Genomic DNA, 16,174 nt, shown 5'->3' on the forward strand with positions numbered 1-16,174 from the left:
AACGAAATGACGTTAAAAACTCAAAGCATTCCGCTGCGTCATAGTGTATCATTAATCATTTTGAGTGTGAATTAATAACGCGGTGGCGCGACGAAGTACCGCGGTGAGGACGCCATGTTATTGAATGAAAAGCAAATGGCGGCGGCTTAAAACAAAATGGCGCACTTATGACGACAAAATCTTGTGACGACGTAAACATTACAAAAGACCGCTTGGTGCGGAGTAATCCTCACCGTGGATTGGCGGAGATATTCAAACATTGTCTTTTTTCTTTGTATATTCCATTTCTCTGTCCTATCGTCTACAATAACATTAAAAAAAAATACCGACGAAAATATTTATTAAAATACAATACAATACAAAAGACTTTAAAACACGGATAGATCAATATCAAAACCAGTCGGAGCAGTCTTCACGTCATAGTTGTGACGTCATCATTACGAGGTGGAGGGGGCCTGCAGGGAAGCCTTGAGTCTGTTGTTTTCTGCAACCAGCGCAGCGACCTTCTGTTCATATCGCTCTCGGAGTTCCTGGAAATAGGAACGGAGTTCTGCATAAGGCTACTTATAACGAGGATCGCATCTTTACTTGTTCAGAATACACCTACGCTGAGCGACTTACAGGTTGACCAGTGTACTGAGCTACCATGAAGCCCTGCCCTTTTGCAATGGATTCCAGAAGGGGGATAGCTCAGTCAGGACTTGTATTGTACAGGTTTTGTATTGGCTGAGTTATCATGCACGCCGCTCACACATATCCGTCATACAGATTTCTGCTTCCATCCCTCTCTGACCCCCAATTTTGAAAGTCTCTTGGGCTCTCAGAGGCCTTGCTTATTAATTACACTACATTGGGACATCCCAAGGGCATACGCCCGGTTTCCTGCTTGTGACATTGAGCTTCATAATGATTTCACATACTCAACTTTGAATATAGCGAGCTGTGTTTATGATACCCTGAATATAGCGGGGAGCGCCTGTTTGAACCCCGGTACTGGACTTGCACCAATGAGTTATTAATTTATCTTAAGTGCAGTTTTCACTAACACAGTTGGCTCGATCATTACAGACGGCGATACGGCTCACCACCTATCACGTTGGTCTAACAGAAAGCTCGGTTAGTTTATCTTGCGATGGGTGTACCTCTGAGTGAGAGCCGAGGTAGCCCAGTTGGTAGAACGCTTGCCTCTCACTTTTGAGGTCGCAAGTTCGAATACAGCACAGGCGTAAACCAATGATTGGCGATTTTGTTTTCAAATTCATGTTTTTTTGTTTGTTGTGAATGATTATCACGTACTCAGCGGTGAAGGAAAATATCGTGAGGAAACCCACATTCACGAGAAATGCATTTTCGGAGTTAAACTTGTATTGGGCTGGTCTTCCCTTCGCGGGTTGGAAGGTCAGACAGGCAGTCGCTTCTGTAAAAAACCGGACCTGTCAAATCTTCAGGGTAGGTAAGCGGACCTTTTGAAAAACGGGATAATGCTAGGGACGTGATGATGGGTGTACCTCTGGGTACCGCAATTGGGGTATAGTCGTGAGCGGTATGTTACGTTTTATAAATAAAGATAGCATCTGCGCTCATTTTGACGGTTCTTCTCTACCTTGTACCGGCACAACATAACATAGTGTTACCTTGAATATAGCGAGTTGTGTCTCGTACTCCTTGCGCAGGTCATCGTTGATGTTGGTGCTGGTCTGAGCACGCTGCAGCACCAAACTGTGACGCTCTTTCTCAGCCTTGAATCGCGCGTCCATTGCTTGGAAGCGCTCCTGGAAATTGTGCGGATGTAAGAAAAATGGAGGCACCAAAGAAGATAAGATTCTTTATTTGCCATAAATGCAGTGTGACAGATGTTACAAAAAAATATAGTTTACCGTGCATTTAAGCTTTCGGTGTTTAGTTGGATATACCTACAGTAGACTGCAGTAAGTACGAAACAGAGTTGAGTTTCTCATACTTAAACAAGTCATATCTTCAAGCATTGGAGAAAGGCTTTTCCTTAGCCAACAAGAGGGGGATGGAGCTTGTGTTGTTTACCACCATAATGCTCTGCGTAAATTTTGGAAAGTTCCTTTTCTAAAACCAAATCGAACCCAGGATGTCTGGATTAGTAGATGTCGTCTATGGCATTACTGTTTTACATTATCTTAAAATTTGCTGGAAATTCAAATTAGCAAATGTATTGCGCTGAGGCGTAAATTATATTATTATCAGAATTTTTGTTCTATCGTGAGGGTTGTGAGGTGGATTACCAACCTCATTAACCCTGGTAACAGGTTACTATTGAGCCGTCAAAGGCCCCTAATGAGACTCAAGAAGAAGATCACAATTTTTAGCAAGGATATTATCACAAGTATTAACTTTCATCAAAGTATTTCTGGTATCAGGTACAGAAACTTCCATAGCTCTAAACTTTACAAAGTCAAGTATCCGTATCGCAAAAGTTACTTATAAGATTAAAACGAGGGTTTCCAGGTCAGGTAAATCAAGTTAGGGAAATGTCCGAAATATATTCACAATCTTTTAACAAAATGGTTCAGCAGAAATATATCGGAAAAATATGTCTTACTTACTTATATATTTATAGGCGCCAGGAGGAGAATATTATTTATATTTGTATTTGAGAATATGTTTTGGACATGAGTTTATGTATATATACAAGTACCTACGTCTTCTTTTGCCTAGCTCAGTGTCAAGATCCACTTTTCTCTTATCAATCTTATTTCGGAATCCTCAAGGATGAAATTATTATCCTCCACGTTCCAATGTTGTACCGTTGTAACCAATGCTATCCAAATACTATTATCTATATGCTATATGTATATCAACCAAAAAAAAATACCTCCATAGCCTTCACCTCTCCGTTGCGTATCTCGAGCAGGTCCTTGGTGATCTGGTTGATATCCTTCAGCGACTGCACCTGCGTCGTCAGCGCCTCTATCTGCAACTCCTGGTTCTTCACCATCTTCGTCTTGTCGAAGATCATGCCGCGGGCTTTGCTCAGCAACTGGGGATGTGACAGTAGCATAATCTTTTTTTCGAGTCAATGGCAGACTTGTATGGTGTGCCCCCAATATTTGGCTATGGAAATGGCATTGTCAGTAGCCAGCATCAATTCCTCCCACGTGCAGGTGCAAGGACCAAATGGCAGTAAGTACCTTATAAGGCAATCGAATTTAAAAAGTCACAAATGACTAGGGCCATCTGCTGTTTTTAGTTCGGACTGGCTGTTTAGGGACTGTTTTATCGACTGAGACGTAAAGCGCTAGATATTCAAATTTAGAAGTTATTGGCAATAGACGGTCTTTTAGCCCAGACGGTCTTCACCACATTGACCTTACCTTATAAGGCAATCGAATTTAAAAAGTCACAAATGACCCAAAGTAGACATCTGTCAGACAGTTAAACAGTTCGTATCAAATAAACCGTCAAGGAATAAGCCAAGTTGCAAATGTTCCTATTTCGACATTTTACTAAAGTACCTATAACTTGTGCCAATTGATACGCATTGCTGGTTCGCATCACTCTTGAGGCAAAGTGTTCATTGAAGTCGGACGGGTTATACGATAGTTTACATATAGATACATTTGCAACTTGGCTAGGCCCTCTGGACAATTAAAGAAAAATATTTTTAATTCTACCTATCGTCTTTACTCTCATGCTTACCTGCTTCTTGGTTTGTCACACAACAATTACACAAGTTTTATGGCAGTCAGTTTAATATGCACCGGTATGATTTTCAAATGCAATAATCTACTTATACTATTTTCCCTCTAGCATAGTGTGTATGACAGCAGGATAGAAAGATAGAGTAAAGCTTAGTGCGAAGAGACAGATCGAAAAAAAATTACTATTTTGACAGTTGTTGTCCACAATTGGCTTGCACAGCCATAAGAAGTGCACCACTTCAAGTCAATGATGTCAAAATTATATCGTCTGAAACGGACGTTTGAGGCGCAAGAAGACAATATATTCATACTATAAAACATGAGTAGTACCTCCTCGTGTTGTTGTTTGATGCTGTCGATAATCTCCTGGTTCTTGCCGGTGGGTTTCGACAGCGCCGCTTGAAGCTCCGTCTCCAGATTCTTCACACGAGCCTTCAGCAGGTCGATCTCTTCTTCACGGACCTGGCAGAGAATATATTTGGTAACGCCATAAATCTTAGAATGGACAACTCGGAAGTGACGGAGAGTTTTTTTTTGAAGTGATTTTTTGTAGATTTGCCACAAATGGCATTAACTACGTGACCATTTCGTTTGGATAGCATATCGTATTCTTCGGAATTTTGACTTGTCATCGTAGTGAAAGTATGCACCAATCTGAGTGGTGTATTTCGCAAATTGCCCATAATGAGTACTACCGTTATTTATCAACCGAGAATCTACCTGTCAGTCCTAAAATAATATCGTGGATAAACTCACTTTCAATTCCAATCGAAGCCCATCTTCTGACCTTTGATTTTTGATCTTCTCCAATTCTTCAATTTTCTTGAGTAGCTCTTGTTCCCTCTTCTGCCAATCACACTGCACAGTAAAAAAATGCTTACATATAAGTAGGTACCAAAACACTTCTTTTTTTGTGTAGTATGCAATGTCGTCAATGCATCTGAGAACTGTTATGGAAACTTAAAATTAGTAATAGGTATTTTAATTATATCCAACAGTCTTATAATGTACCACCACTTTGGAACGAGAACAAACGGAAACTGACACCCACATTTATCTACTTATTCTAAGTTTTTTAATTAATCCTGTTAGCCCAAGAGCCAGTGGCCCAATATTTGCCTTCCACCTCTGTTTTTAGTCTTTGACGACTCAATAGTAATCCTGACAGCAGGGTTGGTTACGCCAAAAATCAGAAATCAGAATCATTTATTCAATGTAATTATCATGGATAAACTTGTTGAAGGCCAATATACGTTATTTCAACTTCAACAAGCCTTCAAGATTGGCCTTCAACAAGTTTATCTTATATGTAGTATCATATAATATAGTAGTATAATATATAATATATAGTAGTATAATATAGTAGTCGTATATGTAGTAAAGGTGTTATGGCTGAGGAGGTTATCCACCTTACAATCCAAACGAATGAAAAACCTTTGACTTACAGTATCTTTGGCATCCCCATTGCTCTGGTTGTCGGTGGCTGGTGAGGCTGCCGGCTCTGCTGGAGGCGCGACAGTGGCTGCGTCTGTGGCTGCCGCAGCCACTTCTGTCATGGACCCCGAGTCCTTCTTCGCCTCTTCTACTTTTGTGTCTGTCTGTAAAGAGGGAACTTCTTGTAATTATAATAATTGTATTAGAACTCCGCTCAACTCATGAATATACATTATTGTACAAATGGAAGGAAGCTTGTACTATAGCACAGGTTGTACCTATTGTAAGTATCAGCAGTGCTTTAAAATTGTTAATCTTCTAGTATTATCTAACTGTACCAATAGTTATTCAATTGTTTGGAACAATAAATACATTGTAAGTATTGTATTATTATTATAATTAAATGAACATGTGAAAAAAATATTGTATCGTAGTAAATAGTGGATTTTTTTCTAAAATTTAATTTTTGATTTAAGTAATTCTCTTCGTTAAATTGTTAGCTGCTATCTTAAAAAAAGTGATTGAATCAACTTACGGACTTAGTATCGCTACTACAGTTTGAAGAAGTGTTGCATAGCTGCACGCCCTCCCCGCCGCCCGTTTGCTGCACTTGAGAAGGCTCAGACTGCAACACAGCATAATGCGTAATATAGAGGATGAAGAAGAAGAAGGAAGTTTTAGCCACATTGAAAAAAGTAAGATCGCATAATATGGGCATATACATAGACACAACAGATACCACATCATCATCAGCCCATTAACGTCCCCACTGCTGGGGCACGGGCCTTCCCTATGGATGGATAGGGAGATCGGGCCTTAAACCATCACGCGGGCCCAGTGCGGATTGGTGGTTATTAACGACTGCTAATGCAGCCGGGACCAACGGCTTAACGTGCCTTCCGAAGCACGGAGGAGCTCGAGATGAAAACTTTTTTTTTTGGTCACCCATCCGGCCGGCCTTTCCGAAAGTTGCTTAACTTCAACAATCGCAGACCGAGCGCGTTTACCGCTGCGCCACCGAGCTCCTCCTGCGCCACCGAGCTCCTCAGATACCACATATTGAAAGTAATTTTGGAAGGGAAAATAGACGGAAAACGGGGAATGTGAAGAGGTAGATTTCAAACTGGCTGGATAATACCAAAAAATGGACAGAATACAGGAACGCAGCTGCGCTCTTTAGACTCCCTCAGAAAAGGAAAGACTGCGTTGGTGGTCTGGTGACCGACGCCCGGGGCGTGATAGTTATAGAAGAAGAAGAAAAATAACAAAAGAGAAATTACGATTTCACCTTGAAGAAACACCTATATAATATTGCAGTAGCAGACAATTGGCTGCAAGATTAAGCTCGATGCAAACAGAGCCAGAAAAGCGGGACATACAAAATCCCGCGCCTCTGGACCCACATCTTTAGTGAAAACTTATGTATCCTATCCACAATGAAGCGGTTTTTTTTGTGACTTACCGAGTTGGTTGTGAAATACTTAATGCTCTCTGGCTGTTTGAGTGAAGGTATATGCCCAGTGGTAGACATCATATTAAAAAAGTGGTTTGTCAGTTCCTTCTAAGTACGTGTTTCCGTTTTAGCTTTCCCTTTGTTGAGTCAAGTCAATATAAGACAAATTGCTGCTTATTTTAGTATTTGTGACTTTGCCAGATCGCTTACAATACATCCGTTATATAAGACATGATAATAACTCACATAGACTAATTCACCATCCATCCATCGTTAATTAAAATCAATCACAAGTGTAAAATTATACCCTGCTCTACATTTAGCCCAAAATCAAATAGGTACTACCTATTCGAATAATGATAATAACCTTTCATTTTAGACCCATTAGAGCAGATTGTTCAATAAACAGAACACACATTTTTCATGGGAATTGCAAGTTTTTTATAAAAACATCTGGAAGACTTTATTCTACGAATAGACAGCGTTCATCATTGACGTATAAAAAGTATAGTACTATAATAATAGTAGTACTATAGTATAGTAGTAGCATTGTCGTACAATATGTTAAATACTATATATAGTACTATAATAATAGTAGCATTGACGTCTAATATGTTAAGTACTTACTTTAGTATACGACAATGATGAACGCTGTCTGAATATTGAGAAATCGGCCCTTATACTAGCTTAAGGACTATTATGTCTAGACAAAGAAGTCTAAAATAGCCCAATACGCAATCTGTTTAAAATAGAAAATTTTATTTGAGCTGAACAAATGTATAATATTTGTTTGAGCCCGCAATGTTGACGACGAACTAAGTTAGAACAAACTTTCCCAAGCTTAACCCTAAACACACACCAGTAACGCAAACATTAAAACTCGGCCTGTGTCTTGCGTTAGGGTGGATTTAGGGAGTAAATTAGGAGTCATAATGAATCGACCTACAAGCTTTTATAACGCGACGGCGCGGGAAAATGTTAATTTATATGAATTACTGCCACATGGTTTACATTTTAAAGGTCTATAATATACTTTATTGCACACGCGGGAAGTAAAAAATTACAAACAAAAGAGAAGTAGAAGAGTAATTACAAGAGTGAAGTGGATTGTTTTGTGAACATTCTAAGTGATGTTATTGTCGTGTTTTTGTGTTTATTATAATAAACAATTACAATATGCGGTCTTATTGATAAGTAGCAATCTCTTCCAGGCAACCTTTGGTTATAGGAGATATTGAATATGATACAGGCGTATAGTGCAGCGTAATACTATGTAATAATTGGTAGGTATCATGTAATGAAGCCGTGGTAGCTCAGTTGGTAGAACGCTTGCCTCTCACTTTGAGGTCGCAGGTTTGAATCCAGCACAGGCCTGATACCAATAGTTGTCGAATTCATGTTTGGGTCATACATGATTATCACGTGCTCAGCAGTGAAGGAAAACATGGTGAGGAAACCCACATTCCCGAGAAATGCATTTTCGGAGGTATGTGACCTAACCTGTATTGGGGTGGTTTTCCCTTCGCTAACCTAACCTAACCTAACCTGTATCGGGGTGGCTTTCCCTTCGCGGGTTGGAAGGTCAGACAGGCAGTCGCTTCTGTAAAAAATCTTCAGGTTAGGTACGCGGACCCTGTGAAAAACGGGATAATGCTATAGAGCTAGGGAGATAATGGTAGGTATCATGTAAAATCTTATTACGGAAAATGAGAGGGTTTCCCACAAACCTTCTAAATCCATTTCTGTTGCACGTTAAACGAGCGCGACGCGTGACGAGGCATAATTAAACAAACTCATTATAATTACGCGTACAATTTGCTCACACTCACAGCTAAGTCTAATGTTCGGGCTTATTTGACACGCTTTCACACACCACATTTTCATAACATCGCGCTTTAGGCAGAGGTATATACGCTGTTAGTGACATCGTAACGAAAACTTTGAGGGATGATTCAGGCCATGATTCGGCGTTGATATCAAGTGGATTTTCCTGTCGGAAAATTCTTGAAAATTTCAGGGGTTTATTAAATTATTTTCCGTTCCATATTGTAGCGACGGAAAATTCCACTAGATCGGTATTTGTTGCGATATCACTAACACCAAACCGCACTTGTATGGCTACCATGGGGTGTAAGTAACATAGTAACGAATACTGAGGCGGATGATTCAAACCATGAGTTGATATCAAATGGAATTTCGGTACGGATGATTATCCCTCAAAGTTTTCGTTACGATTTCTCTAACATCCTGTATACTTAGTACTCGTATATCACCCACTCCTTGCCAACTATGTTTAAATCCCATGTACCTAATAGAGGGTCTACCTATTGCCATTAACCGGGCGCAAATCCTGGACTGGAAAGCACCAGTGATATCAATTATCTATGACCAAAACATGAGTTTTACTAAATCTTTTAAGGGGCAATGTATACGTTTTTACAATAAGATTCCCATTGTCATTCAGAATTTGCCATTCAACTGTTTCAAGACAGTAGTCAAACAAAAACTTTACAAAAAAGGTTATTATAAAGTTGGTGATTATTTAGATGATATGAATGCATGGAATTAACTGTCTGAGAACTGATATTAGGCAGCTAAATTACTCAATTGTATACCAATATTTTATGTTTATTTTTATTTTTTTTAAAGAACGTCTAGGGCCCTGTGCTGAGGTTTTTCTTGCAGCTTCTTTTCCCCGGCTATACAGGTTGTGAGAAGCTGCAGTAGTTTTAGGCGGATGAGACGTTCGTTATGTAAAAATTGACGATTCAAAGTGTAACTATGTTACCTACTGAATAAAGATATTTTTGAATTTGAATTCAAGCTCATAAACTCCAATTCAGTGGTTTAGATTCCGAGTCGGGATTCTAACCCGTAACGCTACGATTGAAGTCACGGGTTCTACAAACAGGGCTATCATGGATTCACATTTTCATCATCACTACATAGTATAAAACAAAGACGCTTTTTCTATCCCTATATTCCTATGTACGCTTGAATCTTTAAAACTACGCAACGTATTTTGATGCGGTTTTTTTAATAGATAGAGTGATTCAAGAGGAAGGTTTATATGTATAGAAACATTCATTAAATAGTAGAGAAATACTGTTATTTTTGAGGTTTTTAATGTGATGTCGTAAATAATTTCATTTTTTCCTCAGCATTGCACCCGAGCGAAGCCCGGGCGGGTCGCTAGTTGTTTATTTTATTTATTTATTTATTAAATCTTAATACTTAAAATACAATTTGTCAATGCCCTGCAAAACTGTTTAAACAGTTTGTCTGCAGGAAAGAGTCTCTACTAATAATAATGTTACATTAATTTATCATGTTGCTTATTATTTTTTATATTTATTTTGACATGACTTACCTATTGTAGATTTGCCGCAAATGGCATTAACTAATTGGCCGGAAGTTGCTTATTAGTATGCTTGTAAAATACACTTACTTATTCAAAGTAGCTAAGGTAAACGCTCCTATTAACGCCACCCAAAAATCGACATCGTTTACCGCCACCTTTTTTAAATTGCGGATATTTTGAATTGTGTCCGAGATAGAAAATTGATTCAAATGTCAAAAGATACATGTATTAATTGACCATGAAACGAACATACCCCTGAGCGTGGGCAACAACAGTCTAATTTGTGATTGGTCTGTAAGTGTGCAGTGTCCGCTCAAGCAACGCGCTCCATACAAGCCACTACTGAAATGCATAAGCATACAACATTTTTTTCTTAAGGTTTTGTGTCCGATGAAACATATTTTTCTTCATTTTAGTAATTATAACTACTTGTTAATACGTTTAAGAACTGAGAAAGCATGCTATATTTGACATTTGTGTTAGTTTTAAATGATTAATTTGAGTTTTAAAATGTGGCGGTGATAGAAGCATACATTTGCAGTTTGGTTACTATTACCGCCACCTATGGCGGCGATCGATATTTGTATGATATTTGTATTTTTTAGTTATTTAAGGTAACATGCCAATCATTCATAATGTTATCATCTTATTTTATAGTATGGTTCATGAACTATATTAAAATCTATTAACGCCACACATTTGGTGGAATTCAAGTATCCTGTGCTGCATATAAGTTAATGTATTTTTTTAAGAAATGTATGAACAAGTAGTTGAAGTAATTATGAATTTCTAATTTAAATACTTTATATATTTATTAAAATATGCTTTGAAACTGGTTATTACATACGTAGCTCTCATTTTGAATATTTATTTGTTTTCTTAAGGCTAATTTTTATGTGGCGGAAATTGAAACACAGAAATTACATACATGTTTCTATTACCGCCACCATAGATTCCCTCTTATGATTTATAGACAGGGTGATGCATTATTCTTCGGACTGACAGAGACGGACGGACAGATAGAGACAGATGGACGGACAGACCGAAACGGACGGACAGATAGAGACAGACGGACGGACAGGGACAGACGGACGGACAGAGCCAGAAGAACAGACAGAGACAGAAGGACAGGCAGAGACAGACGGACGGACAGAGACAGACGGATGGACAGACGGATGGACAGACGGACGGACAGAGACAGACGGATAGACAGAGACAGACGGGTGGACAGACGGACGGACAGAGACAGACGGATGGACAGAGACAGACGTCAATTATGTATATAAATCTATGAAACCAAAAGATTTTTCTGTAGTTTATGTCATAATTCATTTAATAAAAAAATAACAATAATAATAAAGTTTATTGAAAACTCCTCATACAGAATCATTTCGTCGACTCCCGAAATCCTGAGGGAGATTGGGAGTTTCTATAGACAGCTATATTCCACGAAAACATCAGGCGAAAGCACGGCTCGAGACCCTCGAGCCAAGCTTACCCGACACTACACTGAAGATATCCCGGACGTCAGCCTGTACGAGATTAGGATGGCCCTCAAACAGCTCAAAAACAACAAAGCGGCAGGAGATGACAGAATCACAGCAGAACTTCTGAGAGCGGGCGGAACGCCAATACTCAAAGCCATCCAGAGGCTCTTCAATTCCGTCATATTTCAGGGCAAAACGCAGAGGGCATAGAGCGGAAGCGAGGTGATCCTGTTCTTCAAGAAAGGTGATAAAGCCCTACTGAAGAACTACAGACCTATCTCGCTTCTGAGCCATGTCTACAAGTTGTTTTCGAGGGTCATTACGAATCGTCTCGCTTGCAGATTTGATGACTTCCAGCCTCCCGAACAAGCCGGTTTCCGAAAAGGCTTTAGCACCATAGACCACATCCATACGCTGCGGCAGGTTATACAGAAGACCGAAGAGTATAATCTGCCACTTTGCTTGGCGTTTGTGGACTATGAGAAAGCCTTTGATTCGATCGAGACCTGAGCGGTGTTGCAGTCTCTTCAGAGGTGCCAAGTGGACCATAGGTACATCGAAAAGCTAAGGGACCTCTACCAAAATGCCACTATGTCAGTTCGAGTACAGAACCAGAGCTCTAATCCGATCCAACTGCAGCGAGGAGTGAGACAGGGAGATGTCATCTCTTCGAAACTGTTCACTGCTGCATTGGAGGATATTTTTAAGCTTTTGGACTGGAAAGGATTTGGCATCAACATCAACGGTGAGTACCTGACGCACCTTCGATTTGACGATGATATAGTCCTAATGGCTGAGACCCTGGAAGAACTGAACACCATGCTCGAGCATCTCAGTAACGCATCCCAACGAGTGGGTCTTAGCATGAACATGGCAAAGACAAAAATTATGTCCAACGACCATGTCGCACCCACTCCAGTTTAGGTTGGGTACGTTACACTCGAAGTTGTAGACCAGTATATTTACCTAGGACAAATAATCCAGTTAGGTAAGTCCAACTTCGAGAAAGAGATCTCTCGTCTGTCGAAGCTGCGGAATATCTTTTCGTCCAAAATACCAGTGTCTCAAGACGAAAGTCTTTGACCAGCGCGCGTTGCCAGTGATGACCTACGGCAGTGAGACGTGGCCGCTTACTATGGGTCTCGTGAGGAGGCTCGGTGTCGCTCAGCGGGCAATGGAGAGAGCTATGCTCGGTATTTCCCTGCTTGATCGAATCAGAAATGAGGAGATCCGCAGGAGAACTAAAGTCACCGACATAGCTCGGAGAATTGCAAAATTGAAGTGGCAGTGGGCAGGACACATAGCGAGGAGAACCGATGGCCGCTGGGGCGGAAAGGTTCTGGAGTGACGACCACGTGTCGGACGACGCTCAGTGGGTAGGCCCGCTACAAGGTGGACCGACGATCTGGTGAAGGTGGCGGGAAGCCGCTGGATGCGGGCAGCGCAGGACCGATCGTTGTGGAGATCCTTGGGGGAGGCCTATGCCCAGCAGTGGGCGTCATACGGCTGTTGATAATGATGATTATTGAAAACAGTTCGTTTACAGTTTTTGTTGGAACGCTGTCTTTCAAACTAGATGAACCTGTATTTTAAGAGACAGTGCCTTCCCAATTTATGTATCTATTAACTACATTAACAGTGGTAAAAATACGGTATTAAAACAACTTTTTTTTTAAATAAAGTATTTTATTGTACCTGAATAGTTGTTTAGATATCTCGTTGGCGGTATTCGATGCAGCAAAGGCGGTAATAGAAAGAAACCGCAATTTATGTGGCGGTAATAGAGGAAAGTGAGTTTTCGGACATAAAATAATTTTTTATCCAAAATATTCACTCAAAATTAAAAATTCTTGATGTATTTAGCAGAAGACAGTCATAACAATACAAATAAAATAAATAAGCTGCACTAGCAAATACAGAAGTACTTAATTTCTGAGAGGTAATCAGAGCATAGCTTAACCTGGCGGTAATAGGAGCGTTTACCTTAGGAGCATTTATTAAATGTTATGTTGTTTATTTACTTCCAGAGCAGCAAAGAATTGCTGACAAATTGTGAAATCAGATTCTGATATCTTTTTTTTTATTTATGGTTGTGATTGTGTACTGTAGTGTATTGGTCTCAATATAATTATATAAATAAATATCGGCTCGTTGCCACACACTACGTCTTCACTCCACCCCCGTACATACCCGTACAGTTTACTTTTTAATTGTGGCCACCGCGTAGTGCATTACCCAAAACGACAGAATATATATATGTGAATCGATTATATCGATTCAAGTATTTTATAATATACTATACATATGCCTGCAGTGGGACACTGAGTGTTACTAATAATAATAATAATAATTACATATTTATTTATATATTTAATTATACCTACGTGTATTACAATAAGATGTGTTTATATAGTTATGTAAACACTACATGTACTTTTGTGTGAGGGGAGGCCTGTGCCCAGCAGCAGTAGGATATTTAAATAGGCTATTTATGGTTACGTTTGTTTGTGTTTGTGTAAACATCATAGAAGGGAAGCTACAAGGAAAGCGAGTAAGGGAAGACCAAGAAGAGCTTACATGGAACAAATTAAAGAGAAGGTGAACGTCGTGTCTTACAAAGAAGTGAAAGAATAGGCCTTTGATAGACAAGAATGAAGAATGCTACACCGACAAACTCTCAAATTAATGATGTTTATGTTATGTTATGAGCAATCAAAACACTTCGCGTGTGCAAATGTTTTGTAAAATTTGTCAATGTAAGTATCTATGTTACCTAAGTAGAGACATTGTGCGCGAAACGTAGGTACGTATGTGAAGTGCGCACCGCGAAAGAAGTCCGCAGATTTTAATGGAACTAATTGACAAGTCTAATTCTTTGGTGAATCTGCGACATTAGTGCCGCGACAACGGGACTTCTACCGTGGCGCGGACTAAGTATACCTAATTATTTAAAACGTAGAAGTAGAAGTTTATTGTGTTTTGTCGCATGTTCAGACCAAAAATAATCAAAAATTCTTCGTCTTAGTACCTAGTATGTCGATAATATTTGTAACACACAGAGAAGGAATGGAGCATACTCCACCACGCTGCTTCACTACGGATTGGTGGAGAGACAATTTAAGAATCTTAAATAGGTATATACATCTTCTATGCACTCTACCTAAGTACCGGCGCTCTTACCCTCCCCGAGTCAAAACCGCGTACTCGAGTCCATATCGACCTCATAATCAAATCTGGGTGGTCCACATTGTAGAATCGCGGGCTAAATGTGTGCTCCGACGATTCAGCCATCGAAACTAATTAATATAAAACACGTGGGGTAATTTTGACAATATTTTGACGAGAACTGAACTGACAAGATTGAAAGAAAGCCACCTAATCTTCTGTAAAGAGATCGAATACCAGAAATAATAAAAATAAGAACTATTTAGACTCACCATATTGAATTCGAAATTTAAAGATATGAATATCCTTTGTATGTGTTTGTTTTTTAAGAACTCGGAAGGAATGGACACAATATGCACAAGTCACGCTCGAAACTAAGACAACATCTATTTCTGGAGAGTCGACGCCGTGGTAAAAATAGAATTTGGTGTGCCGTGAAATTCTCTATACTTACTTTCCCGCGCAGTAATTTCGATGCAATTTATATTGGAATGTTCTACTATTTTTACTATTGCTATTATGTTTTTTAACAAGAGATTCTTTAAAATAAATACTTAGGTATTTACATCATTAATGTATAGGTACCATTAGGTACGCTCTTCGCAACTTTTTAAGTTTTTAAGCCATCAAAAGAAACAAGCGAAACATTAAATCGTTGTTGTTATTAAATAGGTACCTTTACTGCACTAAAAATACTACACTAAAAATAAATTTAATACTGTTGTTTAAATTTCGCGCCACGCGACATAAAACTGACATAAGTGGTCAAAATAAACCAAAGTAGGTAAGAACTTATGCTCTACGAATAAATAACTTATGCATAATTTATGTTAAATGGTTTTTATGGGCAACTGTTATGTTGTAAATAATAAATTAATAAATAAATTCAAAATGTACTCAAAATTCAAAACCTTACCCTTCTAGGCGACAAGAAAAGGAAATTAATTTCGCTGTTCTATGGGTTACACACTTACACATACCTAAACGCACGCAATAATTTTTCAAGGCGATCTAACCAGTGACATCAGAATAAAATCTCTTTTTTTGAATTTCCGTTCTGAAAAGAATAACATTGTTTCTAAACGACAACCAGCTGATTTTGACATTGACAGCTGCTGTCCGTGTTGCGCTGACATTTCAAATTAGCATTTTGCCGTTACTAAGCGTCGTATTTCGCAGTAGATTTTACTTTCGCGCCAGTAAATTCTAAGTTTCTAGGGAAAAAAACTCCAAAACGGAATACAACACAGAATACTGTAAGTTGATTGATAATTATTTTAACTATATTAAAACGCTTACGGTTGAAATAAACAAGACATACTTACAGGCAGTAACATCATTATTCGGGAATAACTCTCACCGGTTGTTTGTTTTCTTATTTTGAAGTTTATTCGACACCGTATCAGTGTGGCCAAGAGGCTGAGCATTTATTTGTCAGCCAGCTATTACAAAATCCTAGTAACAGTAACTTTTACGCCATTCCACTCTTTTTATAAGACTTGACAATGCCTTCTAATAAATTTTTAGTGCAAACGAAGCTAGCCAGCAAGATAGTAGATCTACACAAGTTACGTGCTCTTTTGCGCTACGTCAGTACGAATCC

General features: G+C 39.1%; 1 protein-coding gene across 2 annotated transcripts; it reads right to left on the bottom strand.

The window, feature by feature from the left end:
• Positions 1–323: 323 nt before the first annotated feature.
• On the bottom strand, positions 324–14,992 carry LOC126370276 (leucine-rich repeat and coiled-coil domain-containing protein 1). Of its 2 annotated transcripts, none has more exons than XM_050015104.1 (8): positions 14,844–14,992; positions 5,641–5,730; positions 5,117–5,269; positions 4,428–4,517; positions 4,002–4,133; positions 2,846–3,010; positions 1,635–1,772; positions 324–530 (listed from the first exon to the last, which is right to left on the bottom strand). In XM_050015104.1, exons 1-8 carry the CDS (start codon positions 14,844–14,846, stop codon positions 438–440), a joined length of 864 nt encoding a protein of 287 aa, XP_049871061.1. In that variant the 5' UTR covers positions 14,847–14,992; the 3' UTR covers positions 324–437. The 2 variants fall into 2 exon arrangements, with proteins under 2 accessions (XP_049871061.1, XP_049871060.1); XM_050015103.1 differs by having other exon boundaries at positions 4,428–4,529.
• Between the last annotated feature and the right edge of the window lie 1,182 nt (positions 14,993–16,174).

The sequence above is a fragment of the Pectinophora gossypiella genome, chromosome 10 (assembly GCF_024362695.1).
Source record: "Pectinophora gossypiella chromosome 10, ilPecGoss1.1, whole genome shotgun sequence".
Taxonomy (NCBI): domain Eukaryota; kingdom Metazoa; phylum Arthropoda; class Insecta; order Lepidoptera; family Gelechiidae; genus Pectinophora; species Pectinophora gossypiella.